This window comes from Ochotona curzoniae, unplaced genomic scaffold (assembly GCF_017591425.1).
Source record: "Ochotona curzoniae isolate NIBS_2020 unplaced genomic scaffold, NIBS_Ocur_1.0 scaffold_3890, whole genome shotgun sequence".
NCBI lineage: Eukaryota > Metazoa > Chordata > Mammalia > Lagomorpha > Ochotonidae > Ochotona > Ochotona curzoniae.
In genome coordinates this window covers 28,502,208-28,527,904 of record NW_024467115.1, presented here as the reverse complement: position 1 = coordinate 28,527,904, position 25,697 = coordinate 28,502,208, and the positions used below count along the sequence as shown (strand labels likewise).

At 52.8% G+C, this 25,697-nt stretch overlaps 1 protein-coding gene across 4 annotated transcripts; it reads left to right on the top strand.

Moving 5' to 3' along the window:
• Positions 1-557: 557 nt before the first annotated feature.
• Positions 558-21,438, top strand: ZC3H12D (zinc finger CCCH-type containing 12D). Of its 4 annotated transcripts, XM_040965642.1 has the most exons (6): positions 558-1,380; positions 11,703-11,842; positions 15,498-15,732; positions 19,407-19,513; positions 20,109-20,465; positions 20,517-21,438. In XM_040965642.1, the coding sequence occupies exons 1-6, from the start codon at positions 1,076-1,078 to the stop codon at positions 20,882-20,884; spliced, it is 1,512 nt and encodes a 503-aa protein (XP_040821576.1). In that variant the 5' UTR covers positions 558-1,075; the 3' UTR covers positions 20,885-21,438. The 4 variants fall into 4 exon arrangements, with proteins under 4 accessions (XP_040821576.1, XP_040821574.1, XP_040821577.1 ...); XM_040965640.1 differs by having other exon boundaries at positions 770-1,380; positions 20,109-21,438; XM_040965643.1 differs by having other exon boundaries at positions 1,292-1,380; positions 15,503-15,732; positions 20,109-21,438.
• The last annotated feature ends 4,259 nt before the right edge of the window (positions 21,439-25,697 follow it).

The window sequence follows — 25,697 nt, the reverse complement described above, 5'->3', positions numbered from 1 at the left end:
GGGGACAAATGGAGCTAGGGATGCATGAAAGACTTTTTATTTTTCATACTTTGGCATTGTTTGAATTGTTCATAGTAAATGTTTTCACGATTATGAGTTTTAAATGTTTTTCAAAGGTGTGGATCTTTGAGGGTGGAAAACAGAGGGACTGGGTGTTTCCTGGATTTCCTGTCAGGTTAGTCGTCGTCTTTCTTTTGAAAATACCCCGTAAGCTGCGACCCCCTTCCCTGCCACCCTGCGGTTGGCAGCTAGGCAGTGATGCCCGGCTGGGAGAGGTCAAAGTTGGGTCAGGACCTCTTGTTTTCCAGGGTCAGGGTGATCACTGGTAGGGCAGGCATTGCCAATGCAGGAGAGCAGAACAGGTTGGGGGGGAAATTCCCCTGAATAACCCAAGAGGCCCAGGTTTACATACCTGAGCTGCTGCAGGCTAGTGCATGGATCACAGCCTCAGCCCGGGAATCATGGTCACACACTTCCAGAGGCTGGAGTCAAGGTCAAGACCGAGGTTGGTTTCTTCTGAGGTCTCGCTCCTGGGCTTGCAGACGGCTGCTCTTCGCGCTGCATCTTCCTGGGATCATCCTGTGTGTGTCTGTACCCAAATGCCTTCTTCTTACCAGGACTCCCATCCTTCCGGCCTCCTCTGATAGACCTTGTCTCCCAATCAGTCACGCTGTAAGGTGTGGGCTTCAAGTAAACATCGTATGGCTCTTTGCAGAGGTTCTGTGGTCTGGGGTAAGGGGTGCCCAGCTCGGTCCCAGCCACGTTGGTGTCTGGCGCGTGTTCCTTGTGGGGGCATTGTGTGGGGTGAGAGGAAAAGGCCCCATGAATGCAAAAGCAGTGTGCCTGCACCTGCAGCTCCCCACCCACACAGGGACTGAAAATCCCCAAGGGGCCCAGACTGACATGATTTCCTGATAGATACTAGCAGGAGGGAGGGAGCGCGTACGTCACGGCTCTCAGGAACCCGTGCCCAGAACATACCTGACAGATGCTTCTTCTCTTTAGTGCATATGTGTGGGGCACTGCAAGGAGGAGGCTGGGGGCAGGACCCTCTCCAGGTGGCAGCTGAGCCAGCATGGACCGTTCGAGTAAAATGGATTTCTTCCAGAAGCTGGGCTACAGCCAGGAGGATGTGGCCAAGGTGCTGGGCAAGCTGGGGGATGGCGCTCTGGTCAACGATGTGCTTCAGGAGCTGATCCGGACGGGAAGCCGCCCTGGGGCCCGGGAGACCCAGACTGTGCCCCAGCTTGTTCCTCGGGGCTCCAGTGGGCTCCCAGATTCTGCTCCTTGGGGCTCGGGGGCAGCTCCAGAAGAGGACTGTGGAGACCCAGCCAGTTCCCTGCGTCCCATCGTGATTGATGGCAGCAACGTGGCGATGAGGTAGCTCTCACTTGTGCTTGGGAGTGGAGGAGGGGGGCATTTGTTTTCAGGAGACCAGAGAACTGTCCTTCTTCTCTGTGTTTGGGCCACAAAGCTTTGTGGGGGTGCGGGGCGGAGGTAGCATTTTGAGTCTTTGTCCTGAAAACAGTCATAAGCAAGTCCCTTCACCTCTTAGGGTGTTATTTTCTCCGTGGGTGATGCGGGGCTAGAGCTTCTCTAGGGGCTAGATGTGAGAACAAAACACCGAGGTGCCTGGAGCGGAAGTGTCTACCACGTGGGTGCTGTTCCTGTGTCATCCAGTCTTTATCTGGGGAAGCAGCGGTCCCTGGGGAGAAGCCCAGGCCAGGGGTTGGCAGACGGGGCTACTTGTCTAGAGTGTGTCCCTGTCCGCTGTGTGTGACTCTGCCAAGGCCATGGCACTTGTTTCTTGAGGCCGACAGTTTCTTTTGCTCCACTCCGGGTCATGAGACTCCCACGGGAGAGGTGCCTGACTCGTGATGGAAGCAGTCCGCTGGGGCTCTTGGGGAGATGGGGTTGTGGTTTCCTTGTTAGGCTTGAGAGATGTGTTTGTGGTCTCCTAAGCTGCAGAGGCAACTTCATGTGCTCTGGAACTGTGAGCATCAGGCCTACATGGTTGTCTGTCCTGGCTTGACTAAACTTGGCCTTGAGCATCTGCTCCAACTGTCTCCACACTCCCTGCTGGGCCAGGAAGGGTGTGGCGCAAACAAGTGTAGCTTTCTACCACTTGGCTTAGTTGGAGCCGGGCAAGGGGCAGAGCCATCGGAAAGTACTCACTCACGGCTGTAACTGTACGTGCTTCCCTTTCCTAGAGCTGAAATCTGAACCCAGTAAAGCAGTTCTTGGCAGCGTTGAAGGCGTCAGAGCATCCGTGAGTTTGCCCCAGGGGAGCTGGGCTCACTTTGAATTTGGCATTATGCAGGCACCAGCTTAAAATGGTTCACCCGAGATGACCCAGCCTTGGAAGATGCCCCCACATGCCCTGTGTACTGTGCATGCAGTGTACTCAGAATGGTGGCTCAGTTTTTCAATTAGAACTAATTGTGCCTTGGATGAACTTCATTGGCTGTGATACTGCCATTGCCAAAAGCTGCATTTGTTTAGTTATTTTTCTTTAAGATTTATTTATTTATTAAAAATCAGATATACAGAGAGGAGGAGGGACATAGAGGAAGATCTTCTGTCCTCTGATTCACTCCCTAAGTGAGTGCAACGGTCGGTGCTGCGCCAATCCTAAGCCAGGAGCCAGGAGCCTCTCCCAGGTCTCCCACACGGGTGCAGGGTCCCAAGGCTTTGGGCTGTCCTTGACTGCTTTCCCAGGCCACAGGCAGGGAGCTGGATGGGAAACAGAGCTGCCAGGATTAGAACCAGTGCCCATATGGGATCTGGTGTGTTCAAGGCGAGGACTTTAGGTGCTAGGCTACCGCGTTGGGTCCTTGTTTAGTTTTTCAGGTTTAATTATTATTTATTTGAAAGGCAGAAGGGGGTCCGGCGGCGTGGCCCAGCAGCTAAAGTCCTCGCCTTGAGTGCACCAGGATCCCATATGGGCGCCGGTTCTAATCCCGGCCGCCCTGCTTCCCGTCCAGCTCCCTGCCTGTGGCCTGGGAAAGCAGTCAAGGACGGCCCAAGGCTTTGGGACCCTGCACCCGTGTGGGAGACCTGGAAGAGGCTCCTGGCTCCTGGCTTAGGATTGGCGCAGCACTGGCCGTTGCGGTCACTTGGGGAGTGAACCATCGGATGGAAGATCTTCCTCTCTGTCTCTCCTCCTCTCTGTATATCTGACTTTGTAATAAAAATAAATAAATAAATCTTAAAAAAAAAAAAAAGGCAGAGGGACACACACAAACACATCTGATGGTTCATTCTTCAAATGTGTGTAAGAGCTAGAGTTGGGCCAGAACAAATTTAGGAGCCAACAAGTTTATCTGGGTCTCCCACTTGGGTGACAGGGGCCTAAGTAATTGAACTATCATCTACTGCATCCCATGGTAGGCATGAATTGGAAGTGTAGGTGAAACTGTAGCCCATGCTTTGCCCCAATATCTGCCCCACTCCATTTAATTTGAAAGACAAGGGGGAAGTGAGAGGGGGAAGAGAGAGAGATAGAGAGAGAATGAATTAGAGACAGATATTAAAAGTCTTTCAGCTACTGGTTCATTCTCTGAATGCTCACAAAGCAAGGACTGGGCCAGGACAAGCTGGAGGCTGGAACCTAGCCCGGGCGCCCGCCTGGATGACGGAGATCTAACCCCATGAGCTGCTCCAAGAGACCTGCTGCCTCCCGGTGTGTGTATTAGCAAGAATCTGGGGTTGGGAATGGAGAACAGACTTGAACCCAAGCACTGGAATAGAATGTGGGTGCCCCGGAAGTGGTGTCTTAACTGCCATGCCGACTGCCTGCCCTTGCAGTTTCAGTTTTTAACCAGCGATGGGTCCTCCTCTTTGGGACTCAAGAGCTTGGGTCACAAGGTTATTGTCACCTTCTTACCCACCTTCCTGGAAGGTCAGATGGGCAGGTCTGTACTATCCTGCTCAAGTTGAGAGCTTTGCAGAGATGAAGAGGCTTTCGGCAAGCTGCTAGGGTCTAAGAGCCTGGAAATCTGGGCGGAGGGATATGGAAGAGGGCTGGCTTCTATGTGCTCGCTCTGGGCGCCAGTGGAATGTGGCCTCTGAGTGTAAGATGGTATCACAGAAACCAAAGACCTCCCCAGCCCCAAGGTCACATGAGTTCTGTGGTTCCAAATCAAAGCAGTGCAATGCATTTGGGGTAGAAGGACTGCTTTAGGGGCTACAGGAAAGCGTCAGGGCTCTGCTTGAGGTCCAGAGTGCAGGAGGTGTTAGGAAGTGGTGGCCTGGGAAGGTGTTTTTTCGGGGGGAGCCATTGTTACTGCGTGGAATCCAAGCATAAGCCACGTCCTCTGTGTTCACATGACTGTCATGTGTTCTGGGTAAATTTGTCTTGCTTCTCTTCCTCCATCCCGCCTCCCACCACTGTACTCATTTGAGCCCCTTCATGCTCAGTCAGGGGACAGGGGAGTGTTCAATGTGGAAACCACTGCTCACACTCGTGATGAAGAATGAATGTGTCAGAGCATAGAAGCGGTCATCTGTGTGTACGGGCAAAACACATCAGTTCCCCAGGACACACATATCTGTGTGTAGCTATTTGCATGCACTACCATATACACATTTATACATATCTACACACACACAGCTTCCCCCTGCTCCTCATATCCCAAGAGGAAAAGAGGACAAATTACCCAGCCATCACCTGATCTTGGGACTTGATTTTCTCCCTTCCACCCTCCCTTTCCTCCCTCTTTCCCTCCCTCCCTCCTACCCTCCCTCCATCCCTTCCTTGCTTCCTTGCTTCCTTCCTTTTGGATTTACTTATTTTTATTGGAAAGACTGATTTTACAGAGGGAGGGAGGGGGAGAGAGAGAGATCCTTCATTCGCTGGCATACTCCCCAAGTGACCGCAATGCCTGGAGCTCAGCCAACCTGAAGCCAGGAGCCAGAAGCTTCCTCCAGGTCTCCCACTCGGGTGCAAGGTCCCAAGGCTTTGGGCTGTTCTCTACTACTTTCCCAGGCCACCAGCAGGGAGCTGGATGGGAAGTGGAGCAGCAGGAACATGAACTGGTGACTGGATGGGATTCTGGCACTTGAGGAGGGGCGAATTAGCCAATGAAGCCACTGTGCTGGGTCCGATTTGTTCCTTTCAAAGATGACTTGTGGGAGAGAGCGAGGAGTCTCCTCTGCCCCTTGACATTAGTGACCACTGCTGTGGCTTCCTCTGGTGTTTCAGCATGACGAGGTCGCTCGGGGTCTGCCTAAGCCACAGTGAGGAAGACACACCCAGGTGGATCACACTTCTGACAGGGTGGGAGACTCTGAGCAGCGCTTCCTTCTTGTCCATGACCTCGGATGCTCCCCAAAGCCATCCTAACTGAGGGTTTGCTGAGGGTTTTTGGCGGTGCATGCTTTATGTTTTGAAGGGGATAGCTGGCCCTGAAGGCCTGGGCGGGGCTTGAGTGGGTGGGGCTCACCTCCTTTCTACCTGGAGCTGTTGAGCAGTGACCCTCAGAGTGCTGTTCCAGGCCTCGGTCTCCTGGGGTCCCTGGTGGTCTGTGTCTCTGCTCACAAGGAACAGCTCTTTTCCTCTCGCTATCTCTGTTAAGTCCTGTTGTGGTGGATTCTTGCAGACCAGCATGTCTAAGTATGGCCAATTGCTGCTCGGTGACTTAAATCCCGCTGTTGTAGAACGTGCTGTTATGGATAACTGTGCTTGGTGGCCAGGGCTTTGCTTCTCTCTTCCTTGCAGGAGGCAGTGAGCTGCTGTCCTGACAGCAGAGCCCATCAGGTCTTGTTGCATGGGAAGGGACGTGATGGGCTTGGGCCTTCAGTCAGCCTCTGGGCCCTGTTGGTGTACTCCCTGATTGTGCCGCTATGTGCCCCCAGTGTTACACAATGTTTAGCTCAAGGGTGTTCATCATGGCAGAACCCGGAAGGCCTGGGCTGACTTTTTCAGGGGACAACAGAAAGAGTCATGTTATAGCATTTAACTTCTTTTCTGCTGGTGAACTACCTGTGAAAGAAAGAGGCAGTGGGGCCGTAAGGTGGCACCATGGGCTCCACCATCGGTGAAGGCAGAGTCCTGAGGTGGCGCAGATCATGATGTGGTGAGAGGGCATGCATGTCTGTTCATGTCCGTGTGCTCTCCCATGCAGCCACCAGGGTCTTATCCCTGGGACTTGATCCATGCTAACCATGCAGTTAAACCTCCTTGCTTCCCGAAGGTCTGCCACTAGACACTGTACCTGGATTAAATTCCTATCCTCTTCATGCCATTAGCATAATTCTTTGGGGATCAAATATTTAATAACCGGGTTTTTGAAAGACTTTCAGCATTCATAATATCCAAGCCATTGCACAGGCCATACACGTTGTGTAAGGAGTGGGAGTGTTTGAAGTTGTCTGCTTCGTGAAACATCCTGTGCTTGAATCATTTAAACAAAAGTGAACTGTGTGTAGAGCTGCCACACAAAGAACCTAAAACACTCCATTTCCTCATTGCAAAGCAGAGAGTCCTCTGGGCTCTTGTTAGCAGAAGTACCAGCTTCATGAATCATTTCAGAAGTGTTGGGTCAACTTTCATGAGAATTCTAAGTGTTGTGTGGGGAGTCAGTGCAGGGCACGGGAAGCCAGGCCTGCCACTTGCCGCACAGTCTTGTCTGAGACAGTGGATGGACATGGACTCAGTGCCTGTAGTTCTGATCTCTAACTTCCAGGTCAGGTCTGCCCTGGGAAGATGGAAAGTTCTAGACTTGCCCTATTAGGGTAGCCACTTGTTGAGTTTGGCTGTTGATTTCCTTCGAGTGAGTTTGAGATTAAACGCGAAGTAGCCACATGCAAGATGTGGTGCACTTTGGATTCTTCAGCTCGCCAGTTGTGGAGCTTCAGTAATTTTGTTTATACAACTAAAAGGTTGCACTCCACAGCCTTAAATGACATTCTCGTCTCAGACATGCTAAGATACAAGGTGATTATTTTATGTATGCTTGAAGGAAATGAATGCATTTTCATTATAGAGGTATTTCTCATGTTCTCTGGAGGTTTGGAGAGATCAAGAACGTGCCAGAGGTCATAGAACAGTCTGGAGTACTCTGCAGTGGTGCTCCTCCTTAGGGCCCGCAGTCCTCCCTGCCGGGCTAGCCTCTACTCTCCTGGCATTGCTGCCCCTGGCCCTCAGGGGCTCCAAGCATTGGGTGCTGCATGTGCACTGAATGATAGTTTGACTGACTAGCAAGACAGAGACCCATTTCCAAGGATAGTCTCGTGCCGCCAAGGAGTGTGTGTGGGTTTACATGGGCAGCTGGCAGCCTGGGCCACTCAGTTGAGTATCTGAGTCCTTAGAAAAGTCCAGCAACTTTCTAAAAAAGAGGTAGTCTGCATGGCAGGCCTACTGCAAAGTGCATCGCTGTGAGAGCCCGGGTTCTCCTGAGCCAGCTGCTGCAGCCTTAGCCTGTGGGAGGCTGGCACCTTCCCCAGGGCCCAGCCGACTTTTCCTTCCGTAGGCAAATCTAGAAGAGAGGGAGGGAGGTGAACTGTTTCAGCGTGGGAGGAAACCACTTGACAATTTCACATCCTCTTGCTGCTCCTGAAGAGGCTGTCATTTGATGTGTCTGCTTGGGGATGTACAGGGTTTTTTGTTTGGGTGGTTGTTATTATTTTTATTATTTTTTTTTAAAAAAAGATTTATTTATGTGAAAGACAGGAGGAGAGAGAGAGAGAGAAAATTTTCCATCTGTCAGTTCACTCCCCAGGGGGCTATAGTGACTGGTACTGGGCTGGTCCAAAGCCAGGAGCCCAGAACTTCTTCCAGGTCTCCCATGTGGTGCAGGGGCCCAAGCACTTGGCCCATGAGTTCAAGCCTGATCACTCCACTTGTTGAATGAGTCCATGCTCCAGAAATAGTAGGAGGCCTCTGAGTCCTTGGGGGTTTAAAATGTGAACCACAGGAGCTGGCACTGTGGCATTGTGCAGTAAGCCTCTGCCTATGGTGCTGCCATCTCATATGGATGCTGATTTGAGTCTCGGCTGCTCCACTTCTGAACCAACTCCCCTGGCTAATTATGAATCTGAGAAAGCAGCAGAAGATGGTCTGACTACGGGAGACCTGGAAGAGGCTCCTGGCTCCTGGCCTGGCCCCAACAACATTTGAAAAGAAAGCCAATAATAGATGGAAACTCTCTGTGTCTCTCCCTCCTCCAAACTCCCCTAGCTCTACCTTTCAAATAAATAAGTCCCTGGGGAGCTGTGCTCCACCTGAGGTTCCCATGACTGCCCTGGCTGCCCTGGGTGTTCAGGTGGCTTCTACTCGTCTTTGTTCAAGGTGAAGGTGCTTACCCCTCCTGCTCACAACGTCTCTCTGTGCGTAGTTCATAACTATGGGAAGGACTTTCCCCAAGCAGGAAAAGGGCTCAGGTGACTGTGGAGTCACAGGGGCCTGCAGGAAGGGGGATGCGAATGAGTCTGCAATCCGAGAGATGGGCAGGGGGTGGGCCCAGGCCTCCTGCTGGCTTAGCTCCAGGAGCAGGCCGGTTGCCTTGCTCCTGTTTCCTGCAGGTTGGAATGGGAAGGAAGGTCATGTAGGAAGGGATTACTGTAATTATCCAATGCAATGGGAATGTGCCGAATGGCCTGATCAACAGAACTCTAAGAGGCTGGTGTGAGGCCTCTCATTCGGCCCTGGCCGCGTGGTGGCAGTGGATGTTCATAAACGGCGGCGAGTCCAGGAAGCAGAGCGTAGGCGTGCATGTGCCTCGGTATGAGCAGCAGACCCCCATGCCATGGCTGCAGGGATTTGCCTCCCCCACTGTCCTTTACTGCTGAGTGCTTGCCCCCATCAGCTGAGGTGTCTGGATGGAAAGTTGGCTTCTAAATTATTCAAAACATATAGAGGTGCGGGTGCTGTGGCGCAGTAAGCTAAGCCTCTATGTGTTGTGGCGGCATCCCATATGGACACTGGTTCAAGTCGTGGCTGTTCCCCTTCTGACCCAGCTCTCTGCTTGTAGCCCGGGAAAGCACCTCTGTGTCTTGTCCTCTGCGTAAGTCAGGGTGTGTGTTTCTGGTCCCTCCCTCTGGTGTTCTTCCCAGAGGACCCTGGGGTTTTGAGATCTGGTTTTGGATGGGGGAGGGACACTTGGCCCTTCCTGGGCTCTGTCGCTAGAGTGGCAGGGCCAGCCTGGCTTCTGGTGGGGGTGTCACCAGGCCAGTGGGAAGAGTTCAGTGGCGGGACTGGGGCTGGTGTGCAGAGGGTCCCTGGGGAGTGATGCCTCATTCTTCCGTTCATCACCTCTTGTTTTGTCCCTCCCGCTGGGGTTTGAGGGATGAGTCCTGCTTCCTCTTCTCTCTGGTGTCAGGCATCCCCATTGATACCCACCCCTCCTTACTGTTCGCACAATCCCATGGCCAAAGACCCATTTCCTTCACCCCGAAAGAAAGCCCAGGTTGAGTCTGCCCCTCCTTGGCTCCTGACCCAAGGGAAATGCCCGAGGTTCTCCTGAGTTTCCACAAAGCCCGGTTTCCAGTTCTGTGGATGAACACTTCTCAAGACTTCCTTTCCTGCTTGCAAACCTGTGACTGTCCTGGCTAGCTCTGCCGATTGAACCTGAGCAGGGTCTCAGGTATGTGTCCCGTGCACCTGCTCTGCGGAACACCATTGCCCCCCAACTTATTAGGTCTGTGAGAAGTCTTCAGCTGGCTCAGGTTGGCCAGGCTGGCCAGGCTGGCCAGGCTGGCTTGCTTGCTTTTTTTTTTTTTTAAGATTTATTTATTTTTATTGGAAAGGCAGCTATACAGAGGAGGAGAGATAGAGAGGAAGATCTTCTGTCTTCTGATTCACTCCCCATGTGGCTGCAATGACTGGAACTGAGCCAATCCAAAGCTAGGAGCCAGGAGCTTCTTCCAAAGTTCCAAGGCTTTGGGCCATCCTCGACTGCTTTCCCAGGCCACAAGCAGGGAGCTGGATGGGAAGTGGGGCTGCCAGGACTAGAACTGGTACTCATATGGGATTCTGGCACATATAAGGCGAGGATTTAATCCACTAGGCTACCTTACCGGGCCTACTGGCCCAGCTTTCAACTGCCTGCTTCACTCATCTGATGGATTCTGTCCATCTCTTCTGTGAGATGGCCCTCCTCTGCCTGTCACCTGCCAGGATTGACCAGTGCTGCCCCATGCCCAGTCCCAGGCCCATGCCTCTCCCATTGTCTCCAGGCCAGCCTCCTGTGGCGGCTTCTATTGTAGTTTAAACAAGGATGTCCAGTGGTCACTTAGATCTCTCTTCTGAGTCCTGAATGTTCACTTAACGTTTCCACTTAGGGACCTCAAAACCTTTTCCAACTCAATATGTGTCCAAAGTCAAATTCATGATCTTTCCTTTACCCCGACCCCTTCCAGAATCCTACCCTCCAGGTATGTGAGCAGAGAGATCTGGAAGCTTCCTTGGCTTCTTGTCTATTACCCACATATCCGATCTGTCTCCTGGAATTCTAGCTTCTAGCATCTCTCAGGTTGACCCACACTTCTGCCTTCCTCTCCACCAGCGTAGTCCAGGGCACCCTGAATGTGTCCTCGGATGACCATGATGGCTTCCGAGGTGATGTCCGCCGCTGCTTTCGCTCCCTTCTGATCTCTTACCCCTATGGTGCAGTTGTGCATGTCGCATCACATCATATCACATAAGCCTCCAATCCTAGAACCTTCTCCTAGCTTTTCCTTCATCTTTAGAAAAAAAGGAGAACATCTTCAGTAAGGCACACAAGGCCCTGTTCCCACACCACTCTGTCCTTGGCTGGCTCTGGTCTCCATGGAGTCTGTGCGGTGTTGGCCACCTTGCTTGGCCTTGGGAAACCAAAAAACACAGTTAGCCATCTCTCAAGGCAAGTCAGATGATCAAGATGGCCACTCCCATCAAATCTTAAAATATATTTATTTGTATTGACTTGAGGGACAGAGAGACAGACAGATACACAAACTCAGAACCTGCTCCCATCCTTTGGTTCATTCCTTCAATGCCCACAACAGCCAGGACTGGGCCAGGCTGAAGCCAGGAACTGGGCATTCAATGAGGATCTCCGAAGTAGGTGGCAGGAGAGCTGCTGCCTAAGCCATTATCCGATGCTTCCAGCATGTTGCTAGCAGGAGGCTGGAGTTATGGGTAGAATGTGATGCAAGGCACAGGCATCCCAAGCTGCATCTTAACTGCTCCCCAGTGCCTGCTCCTTGCACTCATCCATCCTGTGTCATCCTTGTTAGCTTCAGTTAAGAACAGGATCTTGCCTATGAATCCTTGAAATGTTTCCCCATTGGGGACTGGGAACCTCTTACCTGTATTTCTTTTACAAGCTGTGCAGCTCTGACGAAGGGCATTTTTTTTTTCTTTTCTTTTCTTTTTATACCACTTTATTCCAACCTGAGTGAGCACCTCAATATAAAACTAAGCACTGGTGAACTGTTTCTTACTAATTCTGAATTATTGTAATTTACAAGTTCTGCTAGCAGTCCAACACTTAGATTAAATCATCTGACACATAGTAGATTTCATATAATGAAAATTCCTAAAGTAATTAGTGCAATATACTGATCAAAATAAAGGGGCATTCTTGCAGTGTATCTGTCAAGTGCAGGCTCATCTGGCTCCCTCTTGCTTGTGTGACATTCATCCAAGACACGTGCAGGGGAAATCCCTCTTTGGGAAGGCTTTCTGTGTCTCTAGAGATTTCTTTGTTTTCCTGTTGCAGTCATGGAAATAAAGAAGTCTTCTCCTGCCGGGGGATCCAGCTGGCTGTGGACTGGTTCAGGCAAAGAGGACACACGTCCATCAAGGTTTTTGTCCCATCCTGGAGGAAGGAGCCATCAAGATCTGACGCCCCCATCCGAGGTACGCTGGGCAGTTGGTGGCTTCAGGGCATGACGGGCACTTTCCTGGGTGGTTCCTGCCATCACAGGCAGTCATCTCTTTTGGGGTCCGTCGTGTCTGTCTTCCTTAAGGCACTGTGGGCTCCAAGGAAGGCACTGCTCAGGCCGCCACCCAGTTGCTGCCATCATCCCCAGCACGCAGCAGGTGCCCGGCGTAGCCGTGGATGAGGTGAATGGTTAAAACACTTTTAACGTGAATAAAGAAACTCCAAAAATCATTGTACCCTACAACTTTTAACACCCTGAAGGAAGATTGGCTCTTTATCCACTCCTGATGGTATAAAGGACCAGAAAAAGACATTCCTTGAGTCGAGTAATATTTATTTACTGGATGCTTTGTGTAGTCTGTTCAAAAACAGGAAACCAAAAACAAACAAAAAGCAGCAGAAAGATCTTGAAACCCAGGGAATTCTTTGAGTTTGGTACCTTAAACCAATTAGCCATCCTGACACACATAATTATTTCATTTCTTTTTAAAAGATTTACTTACTTTTATTGGAAATGTAGATATACAAAGAGGAGGAGAGACAGAGAGGAAGATCTTCTGTCTGCGGATTCACTCTCCAAGTGGCTGCAACGGCCAGAGCTGAGCCAATCTGAAGCGAAGAGCCTAGGGCTTCTTCCAGGTCTCCAACACGGGTGCAGGGTCCCAAGGCTTTGGACCATCCTTGACTGCTTTCTCAGGCCACAAGCAGGGAGCTGGATGGGAAGCGGGAGCTGCGGGGATTAGAACCAGTGCCCATATGGGATTCTGGCACATTCAAGGCAAGAACTTTAGCTGCTAGGCCATGGCGCTGGGCCCTTGCGTTTTTTTTTTTTTTTTAATCAATGGTTGCCAGTTGCTGCTGTTTCTCCATTACCTGCTCCTCTTTTTAAAAACTATTTGTGTATTTATGTGTTCATTCATTTATTTAATTCCTCCTTATTTGAGAAAAGCAGAGACAAGCAGACGGAAGAGAGAGAGAGAGAGATGGTCAAAGAACTGTCATCTTCCGGTTCACCCCTCAGGTGCCCGCAACAGTCAGAACTAAGCTGGGGCTGACGCTGGGAACCCAAGCCGGGTCTCTCATGGGAGTGTGGGACACGATTGCTTGAACCATCACTGGCCTCTTTTTCCTAGATTCATTTATCCATTTGAAAGGTAGAGGGAGAGAGAGATGGAGAGAGACAGAGAGAAAGAGGTGTTTCCTCTCTGGGTCACTCCTCAAGTGCCTGCAGTCACCAGGGCTGGGCTGGGTAGATGCCGGGAGCCGGTCTCCCACGCGGGTGGCAGGCGCCCAGGACGTCACTCCCACAGGTGTATTTGAGGGATAGCAGCAGATGAGCTGTGGTCCTCGGCTCTCTGCCTTCCTGGAATCCAGCCATGTCCTGGCTCGGTTGCCAGCCCCAGGCTCGCTGTTCTTGTGGCTATGAGTCCCCCGTCCCTCCTCTACTGTCGTTGTTCTTTGGCTGAGAAGGTTGACAGGGAAACACCTGTGCTAAGTTCTTCCTCATAAACAGTTACCCCGCACAACTTCTTCATGTTTTGGGCATGGAGACTGGTGGCTTTCCACCATTCAATTGTGTAACATTTAAATACAATATGAGCGAGCACAGAAAAATTTGGAGAAATAGAGGAAGATAGAACATTTTTAAACAAATACCAACCTAGGGGAGAAGGAAGAATAAATTTGAGTAATTAACATAAAACCTTCTGTTAATTAATTAATTGCACAAAAACTGAAAAAAAAAAAAAGAAATTCTCAAACAAGCACAAGCTAAGGCATCATGAGCTGCTGAAAATGGTTGGCTAAGAGACCGTGACTGCTCTAGGTTGTAACGAGATAAAGGCAATGAGATTACGCTTGAATGGGCAGGGAGAGAGCACAAACCCCAGCGAACGCACGAGAACGCCTCATCCGTAAGCACCAACGTGCAGAAGCACACCGCCATCGGAGCCACTCCCTGCCTTCCGGACAGGCGCGATTCAGAGGCTGACAGTGTCTTAGGGGAGGGTGCCTTGGGGGGTGTGGGACTTGGTAGATCCATCTTGACCACAATTCAGCACGTGATTTCCCTACACGGTTCTGTGGCATTCACTCCCAGAGATGTGCCCTCTGACTCGTAGCCAGAGGTGGATCAGCTCAGCCAAGCCCCGCCGACCCAGCGGCCAATGATGGACAGCAGTGGCTAAGTGCACGTACGGTGTGACTGAAGTTGTGTTGTGTTTGATGCATAACCACGTTGGAAATGGTGCTTTCCTCTACATATCTACAAAAATGAATGTAAGGGCCCGGTGCGGTAGCCTAGCAGCTAAAGTCCTTGTCTTGCCATGTGCCAGGATCCCATATGGGTGCCGGTTCTAATCCTGGAGGCCTTGTTTTCCATCCAGCTCCCTGCTTGTGGCCTGGGAAAGCAGTCAAGGCCACTCCAAAGCCTTGGGATGCTACACCCATGTGAGAGACCCAGAAGAGGCTCTGGGATACTGGCTTTGGATGGGCACAGCTCTAGCAGTTGCAGCTGCTTGGGGAGTGAATCAACAGACAGAAGATCTTCCTTTCTGTTTCTCCTCCTCTCTGTATATCTAACTTCCCAATAATCATACTATATATATATATATATATTTTTTTTTTTTAAAGAAAGCAAGGTCATTATAAAGGAGATTCTAAAGCATGATCATCTTAAGGGGGATGGGGAGACCTGGGAACCGGAAGGGAGAGGGGCCGGACTTCCTAAGCAGGGGCTGCCTTCTGTTCTCAGAGTGGCTGCCGCACCCTGAGCATCTAATCCTCTGCCTAACTACTGTGCACAGACGGAATGTTCTCTTGTATCTCTCCCAGGGCAAGACTCTGAGCAGCAAGCAGGCCTTCTTGGCATACAGATTTTAGGAAGGCCTTGGAACCTTGCAGCATGAACCACCTGGTTCCTGGCCACTTCCCAGCTAGTTTTTGCAAAGAGCTCTCCGGTGCCTGGGGCTTACTCAGCCCGTGCACAAACACTGCGGGGAAGGGCAAGGAACTGCTGCCCCCTTCACTTTAGACATGTAATACCTGACATTACAACAGAGCTGGGCACAGGTTCTGGGCTGTGCATCCTTAGCCTGGGCTGCTTCCCACTGCATTCTTGGGTCCCTCAGAGATGTCACCTATGGGATGCTCTAGTCTGCAAGCTGATTTTTGTCTGGGGCAGGATAGGCCCTTGTTCCAAGCTGAGGGCTCAACAGGTGCATTCCAGGTGGAAAGGGCCTAGGTCAAACGGAAGGTCTCTTTTCATCTGCTACCATAGAGGTGTCCTGGCAGGTAAGCCTCACACGGATAGGCTGAAATCGGCCTTCTCAGCGACTTCCGCCTTGAGGTCCAGCCCTGATGCGTGCCTGCCATAATGATGCAGGCAGGGCAGCGCCAGGGCCCTTGGGACTGCAGGCTGCTGGCAAGTTCAGTGAAACTTAGCCATAGAAGTGACACCACGGTGGGGAGAAGTGGGTGATGCCTCTCTCCCCCTAAAAACCTCCCTACTCCTCCTTCGGGCGGCTGGGCTTTGGGGTCAGGGAGGAGGCATGGCAGCCTTTCCGCTGGGGGCTCAGGGATGGGGAGCCCCTCCCCGCCAAGCTGTGACTCCGGCTTCTCCCCGTGGCCCAGAGCAGCACGTGCTGGAGCAGCTGGAGCGGCAGGCTGTGCTGGTGTACACCCCGTCACGCAAGGTGCACGGCAAGCGAGTGGTCTGCTACGACGACCGCTACATCGTGAAGGTGGCCTACGAGCAGGACGGCGTCATCGTGTCCAACGACAACTACCGCGACCTGCAGAGCGAGAACCCGGAGTGGAAGTGGTTCATCGAGCAGCGCCTGCTCATGTTCTCCTTTGTCAATGACCGGTATGGAGGTGGGGTTCCGGGACCCGCGGCGGGCGGGGGACACATCCGGGCCTAGGCGGCTGGGATTAGGAGTCCTAGGCACGCCCTGTCCCTGGCTCTGCTACCCTGGCCACGTGGTCAACGCTGGCTGGAGTCTGCTGTGCGTGACCAGCGTTCCCCAGAGCGGCTGCTTTGACCCAGACACGTACCACGCGAGTCGGCCAAGCAGGTACTCAAGACAACACAAATTTTTTTTTCTTAATTTAAGAATATAATACTTCAATTAATAGCCTTGACATAGCCATCACGGACAGATTCAAACTCAGTATAATTTCATTTCTCTTATTTCAGTTGAAATAATGTTTAATTAGATGTGAGAGTGGGTAACATTCTAGAATCTTCATTGAGCCAAACTGGCCCACAAATGCCGGTTTGTGACTCTTGGTCGAGACATTCAGGAGGACCTGGTTGGTTTGTCTAGCGCAGAGCCCAGGGACGCTCTCCTTTGGTCAGGGGCCACGTGGGTGTTTGGCACATTATCTGGAAGCCATACAAAATGATTAGCCCACACCGTTAGCCTGCTGGAGCTGACCTGAAGTGTGAGGCCCGTCTCTGGTTGTCTCGGCAGGGTCAGACCCAGGGATGTCCCAGGTCTTCAATAACCTGCAGGTCGGATGATCCTCACCAGGGACTGGTTCCTAGCTTGGTCTCCTGGTTCAAGCCTACCCTGGTCAGGCTGGCAGAGAGGGGTATGAGGGTTACCAGGTGCAAACTGGCCAGCAGAGTAGATTGAAAACTTTCAGCCCAAGTTAAGGTGGGAGAGAAAGGTTCCTTAGGACTGCGAACGGCTGACACTGGAGGCCTGGCACAGCAGGTGTGGCTCTGCAAACTGGAGTGGCATGGGACAAGGCGGGGATGGGCACAGCAAACTGCGATGATGCTCCCATTTCAGCTTCTGTTCCAGGCTAGGACTGCTTAGCCCTGGTTCTGGCTCCCTGGCTGCCTTTATTAGAATGTGGTAAGAAACGAGTTCTCTCTGAAGGCTAGGGGCACCTTCCTAGCCCGCCTGGCACCTACTAGGCATGCAGTAATGAGTGGTGGTGGGGGGATGAAGGCTGGGGAGACAGGAGGGCACTGTGGGCTGGGCACAGGCTGCTTGGCCTGTAACGGAGCAGCCACTGGCCCTTGAAGTCAGGGGATAGTGTGGCCTGGTCGGAAGAGCTGGAGTTGCAGAGCTGGTCAGGTGAGTTCCTGCCGAAACCTTGCCACTGACTTGGCCTCATTGAGATGAACTTCCTCACCCGGATGAGGGATGGCTCAGCTGATGTTGAGGTCTAATGTGAGGACTACGGAGAGCCAGTCCACATGAAGGGCAGAGCTATTCCAGGCTAGACCAGATATTCCCAGGCCAGCCCACCTGCCCAGAGAGGAGGGAGCTAACTCTGCAGCTGCAGGGCCAACACCCACTGTCACTTCCAGATGCGCGAGCTCGGCAGCTCACACTGCCCGTTTTCAGCTTGGAAGAATCTGGCAAGCCTGCCAAGTATGGCTTCCAGAAGGGCGCTTGAGGTCTAAAGGGGTTGTGGCTGCCTCTGGTCGGGTGACAGCCTGGCGCCCAAGCCAAGCCATTCCCATGCACAGGAGGCCTTGCCTTGAGCGAGGGCAGCCCGCCGGGCACCCTGGGCATGGCCACAGGGCCCTTTTGGCACAGCTCTGCTCCTGAGGGAGCATGAGGGTGAAGCCTTGGGGATCTTTTAATAACCACAGTGGACGGCTCCCCAGATTCTTGGTCAGGGCCCAACCCTGAGAGGCTGGCTGTGCAGCTGGGAGCTGAGCCAGGGAGCTCGCTGAGGATGGTTTGCTCCTCTGTGGGCTGGGACCTTGGCGTGGCTCTCGGGGCTCACCAGCCCTGAAGTAGCCGGTCCTGCAGGTCTGACCCACCATGCCACTGCCGGCGGAGCCTGGGAGCAGCAAGGCTCATCCGAGTTCCTTGGGGTGTCCTCTGGCAGAAGCCGCTTTCCCCTGGGCACCCAGAGCAGACGGGGGACAGGCGCAGAGAAGCTGTAGCCCCTGAGGCTGAGCCAGGGCCAAGTGCTTCCGGGATTTGTAGGTGAGGATGCCAAGTAGACCTGGGTGCACTGTGTGGACGCAGCGCCTGCAAACACTTCCCTGCCCCTGCCGTTCCAGTCTCTAGAGGCTCAGAGCTGGGAGTGCAGGAAAAGGGGACGCCCAAGGCTTGGGACACTCATGCAACCGCAGAACGTTTTAGGCACTAGATGTTTCTGCCCGTTATTGGAGGAACAAAGTGAAGCCTGCAAGCAAAGCAAATATCATGCAGTTCTCCTGTACTTAAGGGAAAAAAAAATCACCCAGGGAAGTACGGATTCTGATTCACAAAGCCCAAGCCTGTTTTTTCCCAAGTTGCTTGAAGCAGAACAGGGAAGCACTGTGATGAGGCCAAGGCTGTGCTGTGCTCTGCGTGGGTTCTTCCCAGAGTGCCGGAGTCCAGCTCCAGCCGAGTTCGGAGCTCGGGAAGGGTGCGTGGAGTCGGCGATAAAGAAAGACACAGACACAGACACTTGGTGCGTTCTCACCACAGCTCCAGAAAAAGCTGTCCTTTTTATTTTCTCAAAACCCTTCTCAAGCTTCTACACAAGCAACTAATTGTTCTGCTTTTTACTTCAAGACTAAGGGGGCCTGTACAGACATTTGGTCATTCCGTCTGCACTTCAGGGCTAAGCAGGTGCGCCTAGAGACAATTCTGCAAATACTGTATTCATATTCTTCAAAGCAAGCCATTATTCATTCTTCAACAGTAGCCATGGAGCAACAGCCAGGACTCCAAGGCCAAGGCACATGCGATTACCTGCTAATCAGTACTACTTTCCCACCACATTTTTACTTCTACATTTTACCCATCATTTAATGGGAAAATAAGTTACAAGGGAAAAACCTAAAATCTAAAACAAAAACTTCAAATGTTAAATCCCCCTACAACTATAGACCCCTACAACCCCATAAACAATAAAGCAATAATCAAAAGCATTTTTTGTTAATAAAAGCATCCTTAATTCCTCTAGCTAAAAATTATAAAAGCAGCTAAAACAATTACATTTTCTAGGCTCCAAAAAATTGCAAAGGCAGGCTAGCCTTTGAGATAACAATAACTATATTTCTTGCCATAGCAGTTTCAGCTCTCACTCCCATCACTTGCATTAGTATTTAAGACATATATATCAAGCCCCTTCCCAGAGGGTGTGCTGTATGTCTGGGCCCGATTTCAGGGCAATGGGTAGGTACACAATAAGGTGTCCAGAAATGGCATGGGCTTAATTGTGTTCCTGTGTGTAAATTGTCAAAGGCCCACTCACCAAGACATTATCAGTGACATTAACTCTCAAGCTCACATCAGTTGCAACAACCTGCAAAAACTGTCTCACAGGGGCAAACAACAATGCCTCAATAGAATACAGAATTCTTAGTGGGGTGCTTGAGTGCCCATGCAGCTGCAAACTCCCCCTGGCCTTGCTGCACAGGGGAGCTGTTCTCTTCACACTTTCGTGTCATCTACACCCACTGCACGGACCCCAGCACCAGAGGCTCTGCTCCTCCAAAGCCCTGGGCAAGTCCCAGATGGCCCTGCAGTCACCCTGCTGGTTTTTTTGTTTTTTTGTTTTTTGTTTTTTTTTTTGCAGGTTCATGCCTCCTGATGACCCCCTGGGCCGCCATGGGCCTACCCTGAGCAACTTCCTGAGCAGGAAGCCCAGGCCTCCTGAACCTTCCTGGCAGCACTGCCCCTATGGTGAGTAGCACCCAGGGCCTCGTGGGTGGGGTGTGGGGGCAGCGCAGGAGCACAAACATGCTGGCTTGGAAGTCAGGGGAAAGGGCAAGTTCAGCCTTACCCGGCTGAGTGATGCCAGAGAGATGTCTTAACCAGCCAGGACTGCAGCTTCCTAACGGGCCATTGTGAGGATGGACTGGCACCGGGATAGCTGGTGCACGCGACTGGCGGGGAGGGTGGGAGGCAGAGATCACACAGGTCGCCAAGTGTGTGAGAAACTGCAAGGTGGTGTGCACACCACCTCCTAGCGCCTGTTTTTAACCCCTTTACCTGCCCCTGGCAGGTGTCCTCAGCCAGTGTCCTCAGCCCGGCCCCGTACCAGCTCTTAGGGACTTTGGTCAGAGCTGGTTATAAGAGTTAAGAGTTAAGAGTTAAGGCTCTTATTCCAGAGCCTCCATCCTAAATCTCTCCAGATGCTGTGCCTTTTCAGGGTGCTAAGGAGGCAGGGATCCCCGTAGAGGGTGCCGCAGGGTGGACCCTGCCCTGACCGCATTGGAACCAGGTGGCCCTGTGCCGTGTGGCCTCACCCGCACCCTCTCTGCCCTGCTCACCCCAGGCAAGAAATGCACCTACGGCGTCAAGTGCAAGTTCTACCATCCAGAGAGGCCGCACCACGCGCAGCTCGCGGTGGCCGACGAGCTCCGCTCCAAGACGCGCGCCTGGCCTGGGGGAGCCCCGGGTGGCCGCGCAGCGACCCGGCCGCCTCCGCGCGAACCAGGCACGCCCAGCCTCCAGCCTGTGCGGCCGCCCGCCGACCTGGCTGCTCTCCAAGGGAGCTTCTCCCGCCTGACCTTCAGCGACGGCCCGGGGCCCCTTGGGACGCGACCCCCGGGTGCCGCGCCCCGGCTGCGCCGGTCCGACTGGGTACCCCAGGGCGGCCGGGTGCCCGGGCCTTCGCCATGCCCACAGGCCGGTAGCGCTGCTGCCGCCTCGCAGCCGCCCTGCCTCGCGGGTCCAGGGCCAGCCCTGCCCGGCCTTCTGAGCCCACAGAGCGCGTTCGCAGCGGGGGAACTCCCGCCTCCTCCCGGGCCGCTCCTCCAGCCGCCGGGCGGCCACTGCGCCCGGGACCTGCCCGGTGACCCGTGGGCCCGCCTACCCAGCTCTGACCGCTTCCCCAGCCGCTCGGCCTGGACTGAGCCAGCCTGGGGTCACCGCACCTGTGACTGCGCGGAGCACGCGCGCGCCCGGGCGCGCTCCGCGCTCTGCTCGCTCCTGCCGCCGGAGCAGGTGGACAGCGCCCTGGCCGCGTTCCCCGCGCTCTCCGACCTCGCCGGCCTACTGCTCCTCCTGCAGAGATCCTCGAGGGAGGGCGCGCAGCCGGGAACCCCCTAAGGGACCAGTGCAGCCCCGGCAAGGAACGGCCCGGGTCTTGCCTCACCCTTGGTTGCCTGCCTGGCTCTGGGTCAGCTGCAGCAGGGGATCCACCTCCGTGTTGGCGGCCGGTGTCCCGCCGCTCGGCGGCCTCTCTGGGACTGCGGCCAGCTGCGTGGAGGGAATTTCAGGCACACTGCAAGTAGCAAGTCCCAGTAGGCCTTAGAGGGTATCCGCAACTGCAGGGGCACACCCAGGAGGGCCACAGAACCCCCACCACAAACACAGGGATCGGGCCAAGACTCCTGTTGTTTAAGCCTGTGTGTGAGCCCACATCTATCACCATATACGCGGAGTGATTAGAAGCTTGCAAAAGGCTGAGAACTTTCTTCATCAACGTTTGAAATGTAGGGGGCGGGGGACTGGGGCTTGGCGTCTCGCTTGCCCTGTGGGCTCTGCTTGTAGCCTTGGCATTGTCACTTGTGCCAGTAGTAAGCAAAGGCAGGACACTTTGTCTCCACAGCCTACCTCCCTTGTGGCACACACAAACCAAGCAGCGCAAATAGCCTCTCCCCGCCCTCGCCCCCCGTGCGCCTGATTCTTGGAATCTATTGGCTCCTGACTCAGCCCTTCAGCCACTCCCTGTGGCAGGTTCTAGAACAGGTCCTCCGCTGGCCGTGCCTTCTTAGCTTGCCTAGGCCGGGTAAGTGCAGATTTTTGCTCAGAAACCTTGAGTGGGAGAGACCGAGGAGAAGGGGCTGAACCATTTGCCAGAGACAGGAAGTGAGCCAGTGTTGCCATGGCCTGCCTCCAGCCTCAGGGACCCCTGGCACCTGGGCACAGCATCTGCCCAGTGCAATGCTCATGGCTGTCCTCCAGCAGTGGCTCGCTTCTTCGTTTGCGGATGTTGTCCCAGGCTGTTCAGGGCTCACGTTGCTGCTGGAGATAAGGGTACGTGAGGTCTCGCAGGGCCTTCCGCCCAGTTTGAAATCAGATTTTCCTATGGCTCAGATCCCATCTGTGCCTCACTGCCTTCTTCCCCAAGAGGACGCTGCACTGGCCATTTCGCCTCATCTTCTAGGGCCTGAGTGCCGCTGAGGACCCACACTTCCTGCCGAGGCTGCGCTTGGGTTCGTGTGGTTTCTCCCCTGGACCGGACACGTTTTCAGTTAGAATTGTTTTTTGCGTCTCTGGCTCCATCTCTCGATGTGGAACCACAGTCTCGCTGAGTTGGATATATTTAAACTCCTGCCTTTGAGGATAAGTTTGAATTTTAGTAAGCTGTAAAGCTTTCTTATTTAGTTTGCTGTGATTAACACACACACACACACACACACACACACGTGGGCTGCTGGCATTGTGGCATAGTGAGTGAAGCTCTTGTCGATGTTGCTGGTGTCCCGGATGGGCGCCGGTTCGTGGCCCAGCTGCTCCTCTTCCATCCAGTTAGTGGCCTGGGAAAAGCAACAGAAGATGACCCAAATGTGTGGGCCTGAGCATTTATGTGGGAAACCTGGATGAAGCTGCTGGTTCCTGGCCCAGGACTGGGTATTGCAGCCTTCTGGGGAGTGAACCAGCAGATAGAAAATTGATCTTTCTCTCTTTGAAACTCTTTCAAAGAAATAAACAGATCCTAAAAAAAAAAAAAAAAAAAGTGAAGAAACAGCACTTGTCAAGTGTAATCCCCTTTGGAATTTTTTCCAAAGTCTCAGTATGTCTTTGTGACACCTACCATGGGCAGGGTGGGCATGGAAAACACTCCTAGTTGCATTGCTGTTATTGTGCTCCAAAAATAAAGTCCTGTGACCAAGCCCGGACTCTTGTATTGCCAAACTGTATATCAGTTTCTCCCACCAACTTTTGTTCCTCGGAATGGTTTTTCACGTTCATGTTAGGGACCGTGGGTGTGGGAAAACTGAGTGGCTGGCCATTTCAGCAGTTGCTCTTCACCTTGGGGGTGGAGATGAGTGGCCAGTGTCCACCTTTTCCTGGGGTGAAGTGGCGAGGTCCATGGTGAAGAGGCATTTGCGTGAACTGGTCATCAGGCTGTCCCCAAGGCCAGTCCCGCTCAGACGTGCAGTGGACCCTCCCTGGCTCACACCCGAGGAACCAGCGCTGCCCTGGGTTTGTGTCTGTACAGCTTTCCCCTAGGGCAAAACCTCTCCTTGGAAGGTTGTGGTTGCAGGCTGAATTGCAGAATAATGGAGACCAGGGTGGGGGGCAAGAGAAACGCTCCTTCTGGTGTTGCCCAGGGGAAAATTGCTTCTGGCTTTGACTGTGCATGAAACAGATGGGAGGAGCCAACCAGCCTGGGTACAACATGGATAAGCTCCTGAAGGCAGCTTGAGCAAAGCCCGTCTGGGGTGGGGGAGGTCATGGAGGGGAGAAGGGGCACGAAGAATTAGGAAGGCTCAGGATGAGGCCAATGGGCAAGGGGTTCTGGGAGCTGGGGCGTGGCATTGTAATAAAAAGTGCCACCACGAGGGAAGGTGTGGAGCCAGGAGCAGCCACATCATCTGGTGGGTCCTGGGTCCGACAGGAAGATGAGGTTCAGGATGGTGACGACAGGGTGTTAAATGGAGCCCGAGCACCTCTGAGAGCAGCGCCCTGGGCAGCTGCACAGCTCGCACGTCTGTAGCCAGCCCTGCCTGGAGTTCCCAGGAGACAAGCCTGCTGCCTGCCAGAGCCCAGGGTGCACGCGTGTCATCGCTGGCCCCCTGGTTTCTACATGAGAATCTGCCCACCACATGCACCTGAAGTTGGGGTGCAGGGTTCCTTCGCTTTCCCTGCCTGCTGGGTCCAGAAAAGGAGACATCAAGGGATGTGGACAGATCACCTCTGGGTCACCCACTTCCTAATGGATAAGGGTGTTTACAACAGGGGCCGGCACTGTGGAGTAGGTAGGCTAAACCTCCACCTAGAGTACCGTAACCCAGGTGGGCACTGGTTTGTGTCCTGGCTGCTCCATTTCCAGCCTAGCTCTCCAGCAGAGGATGGCCCAAGTCCTGGGAACCCTATGCTTACAGGGGAGACCCGGAAGGGCCTCAGCTCTGGGTGTTGCAGCCATTTGGGGAGTGAACCAGTAGATGGAAGATGGATCTCTTTCTCCATAGCTTTGCTTTATAATAAAAGAAACTGAGAGCCTTAAAAAAATAAAGATGTCCACGACAAACAGTAATCATGAGTGCTTTTGAGGGTCCTGAGGCAGCAGTGGGCTTGTGTGGAACCTGGGGTGAGAAAATCTTTCCTTTTAAGGTTTTTTTTTAATTGTTATTAACATTGTATTATGTGATAGTTTTATAGGCACTGGGGATTACCCCCACCCCTCCCACACCCCTCTCCCCATGGTGGATTCCTCCCCCTTGCTGCATAACCACAGTTCAAGTTCAGTTGAGATTCCTTCATTGCAAGCATATACCTAGCATAAAGTCCAGCATCTTATTGTCCAGATAAGTTCAGTGGCCTCTTGGGGAAACCTTCTCTGGTCTGAAGGTAGAGCTAACAGAGTAAAGTTCCGGTCAGTTAAAAGCCCCAACAAAACATCAGCATCAATATACCTTTTAAGGTTTTCTGCTAACTGCAATGCCTCTCTCTGTCCTCCTGGAAGAAGACCTGCTGTGCAAGGGTCACCACTGGGGAAGGCCCTAGGGCTGTCGTGGATGGCCAGCAGGTGGGCTGACAGACCCTGGTCCAGTGGGCTGGAGTGTGGTCAGCACCTGCAGCTGTCGGAAGTGCTTACTCAGAGTTAGCACAACCAGAAGTGCTTTTTGGTTTCCCCACGGTCAGCCTGTCAGCTGAGCAGGGGGTGTAGGATGACAGCGAGTTCCCCTTGAGCCTCCCGGGCTTCCTGGGAAGTTTCTGGAACAAAACTGTTTTCCCCACAAAGAATGTGGGAAGCACAGAGGGTGGGGTTGCAGGAATAGATGACCCCCTCTTTCCATCTCCATGTTCTTCTGTCTTCATAGTTATGTCAGTTATATGAACGAAAGCCCAAATAGGAGTTGGTGCAATGGTTCAACTCGCTAATCCTCCCTTTGCAAGCACCAGGATCCCATACCCACACACTGATTCATATCCCAGTTGTTCTATTTCCCATCCAGCTCCCTGCTTATGGCCAGTAGAGGACGGCCCAAAGCCTTGGGACCCTACACCCATGTGGCAGACCTGGAAGAGGTTCCTGGCTTCCAAGTGGCTTAGCTCCAGCCTTTGCAGCCATTTGGGGAGTGAACCAGTGGATGAGAGATCTTTTTCTCTTTTTTTCTTCTCTCTATAAATCTTTCTTTCCAATAAAAATAATCAGAAAGCCCTACTAAAGAAAACTGCTTTTTTTTTTCTTAAATAGATTTGTGAATTGATTTGAAACACACACACACACACACACACACACACACACAGATCTTGCATCTGTAGGTTCACTCTCCAATTGAACAGGAAGCCAGAAGCCAGGAGCATCTTCTGTGTCTCCCACTGGGTGGCAGGGGCTGAAGGACTTGGGCTATCTTGTGCCACTTTCCTAGGCTGTTATAAGGGAGCAGCCGGGATGTGGAGCAGCTGGGACTCAAATCGATGCCAATATGGGATGTTGGCATTGCAGGAAATGTCTTAACCCTCTACACCATGATACTGGCCTCACAAAACTGCCCTTTTCAGAAAAAAATATTACACGTTCATTATTCAGAAAATTCAGGCATCTTGAAGTGATATGTGACAATACCAACGTGTAGATCATCTTGCTTTCTTTCTTTTCATAAACACATGCACGTTTAGTTGGAAGAAGACCCCCCTCAGTCCAATTCCTGGTAGGCCCAGGGCTGGTCCCGGTTCTGAACCCATC

Coding starts and splice junctions, on each gene's coding strand:
- ZC3H12D (XM_040965640.1), top strand. CDS start 1,076: ATGGACCGTTCGAGTAAAATGGATTTCTTCCAGAAGCTGGGCTACAGC. Junction 15,733..19,406: donor TTCTCCTTTGTCAATGACCG/GTATGGAGGTGG, acceptor TTTTTTTTGCAG/GTTCATGCCTCCTGATGACC. Junction 19,514..20,108: donor CTGGCAGCACTGCCCCTATG/GTGAGTAGCACC, acceptor TGCTCACCCCAG/GCAAGAAATGCACCTACGGC.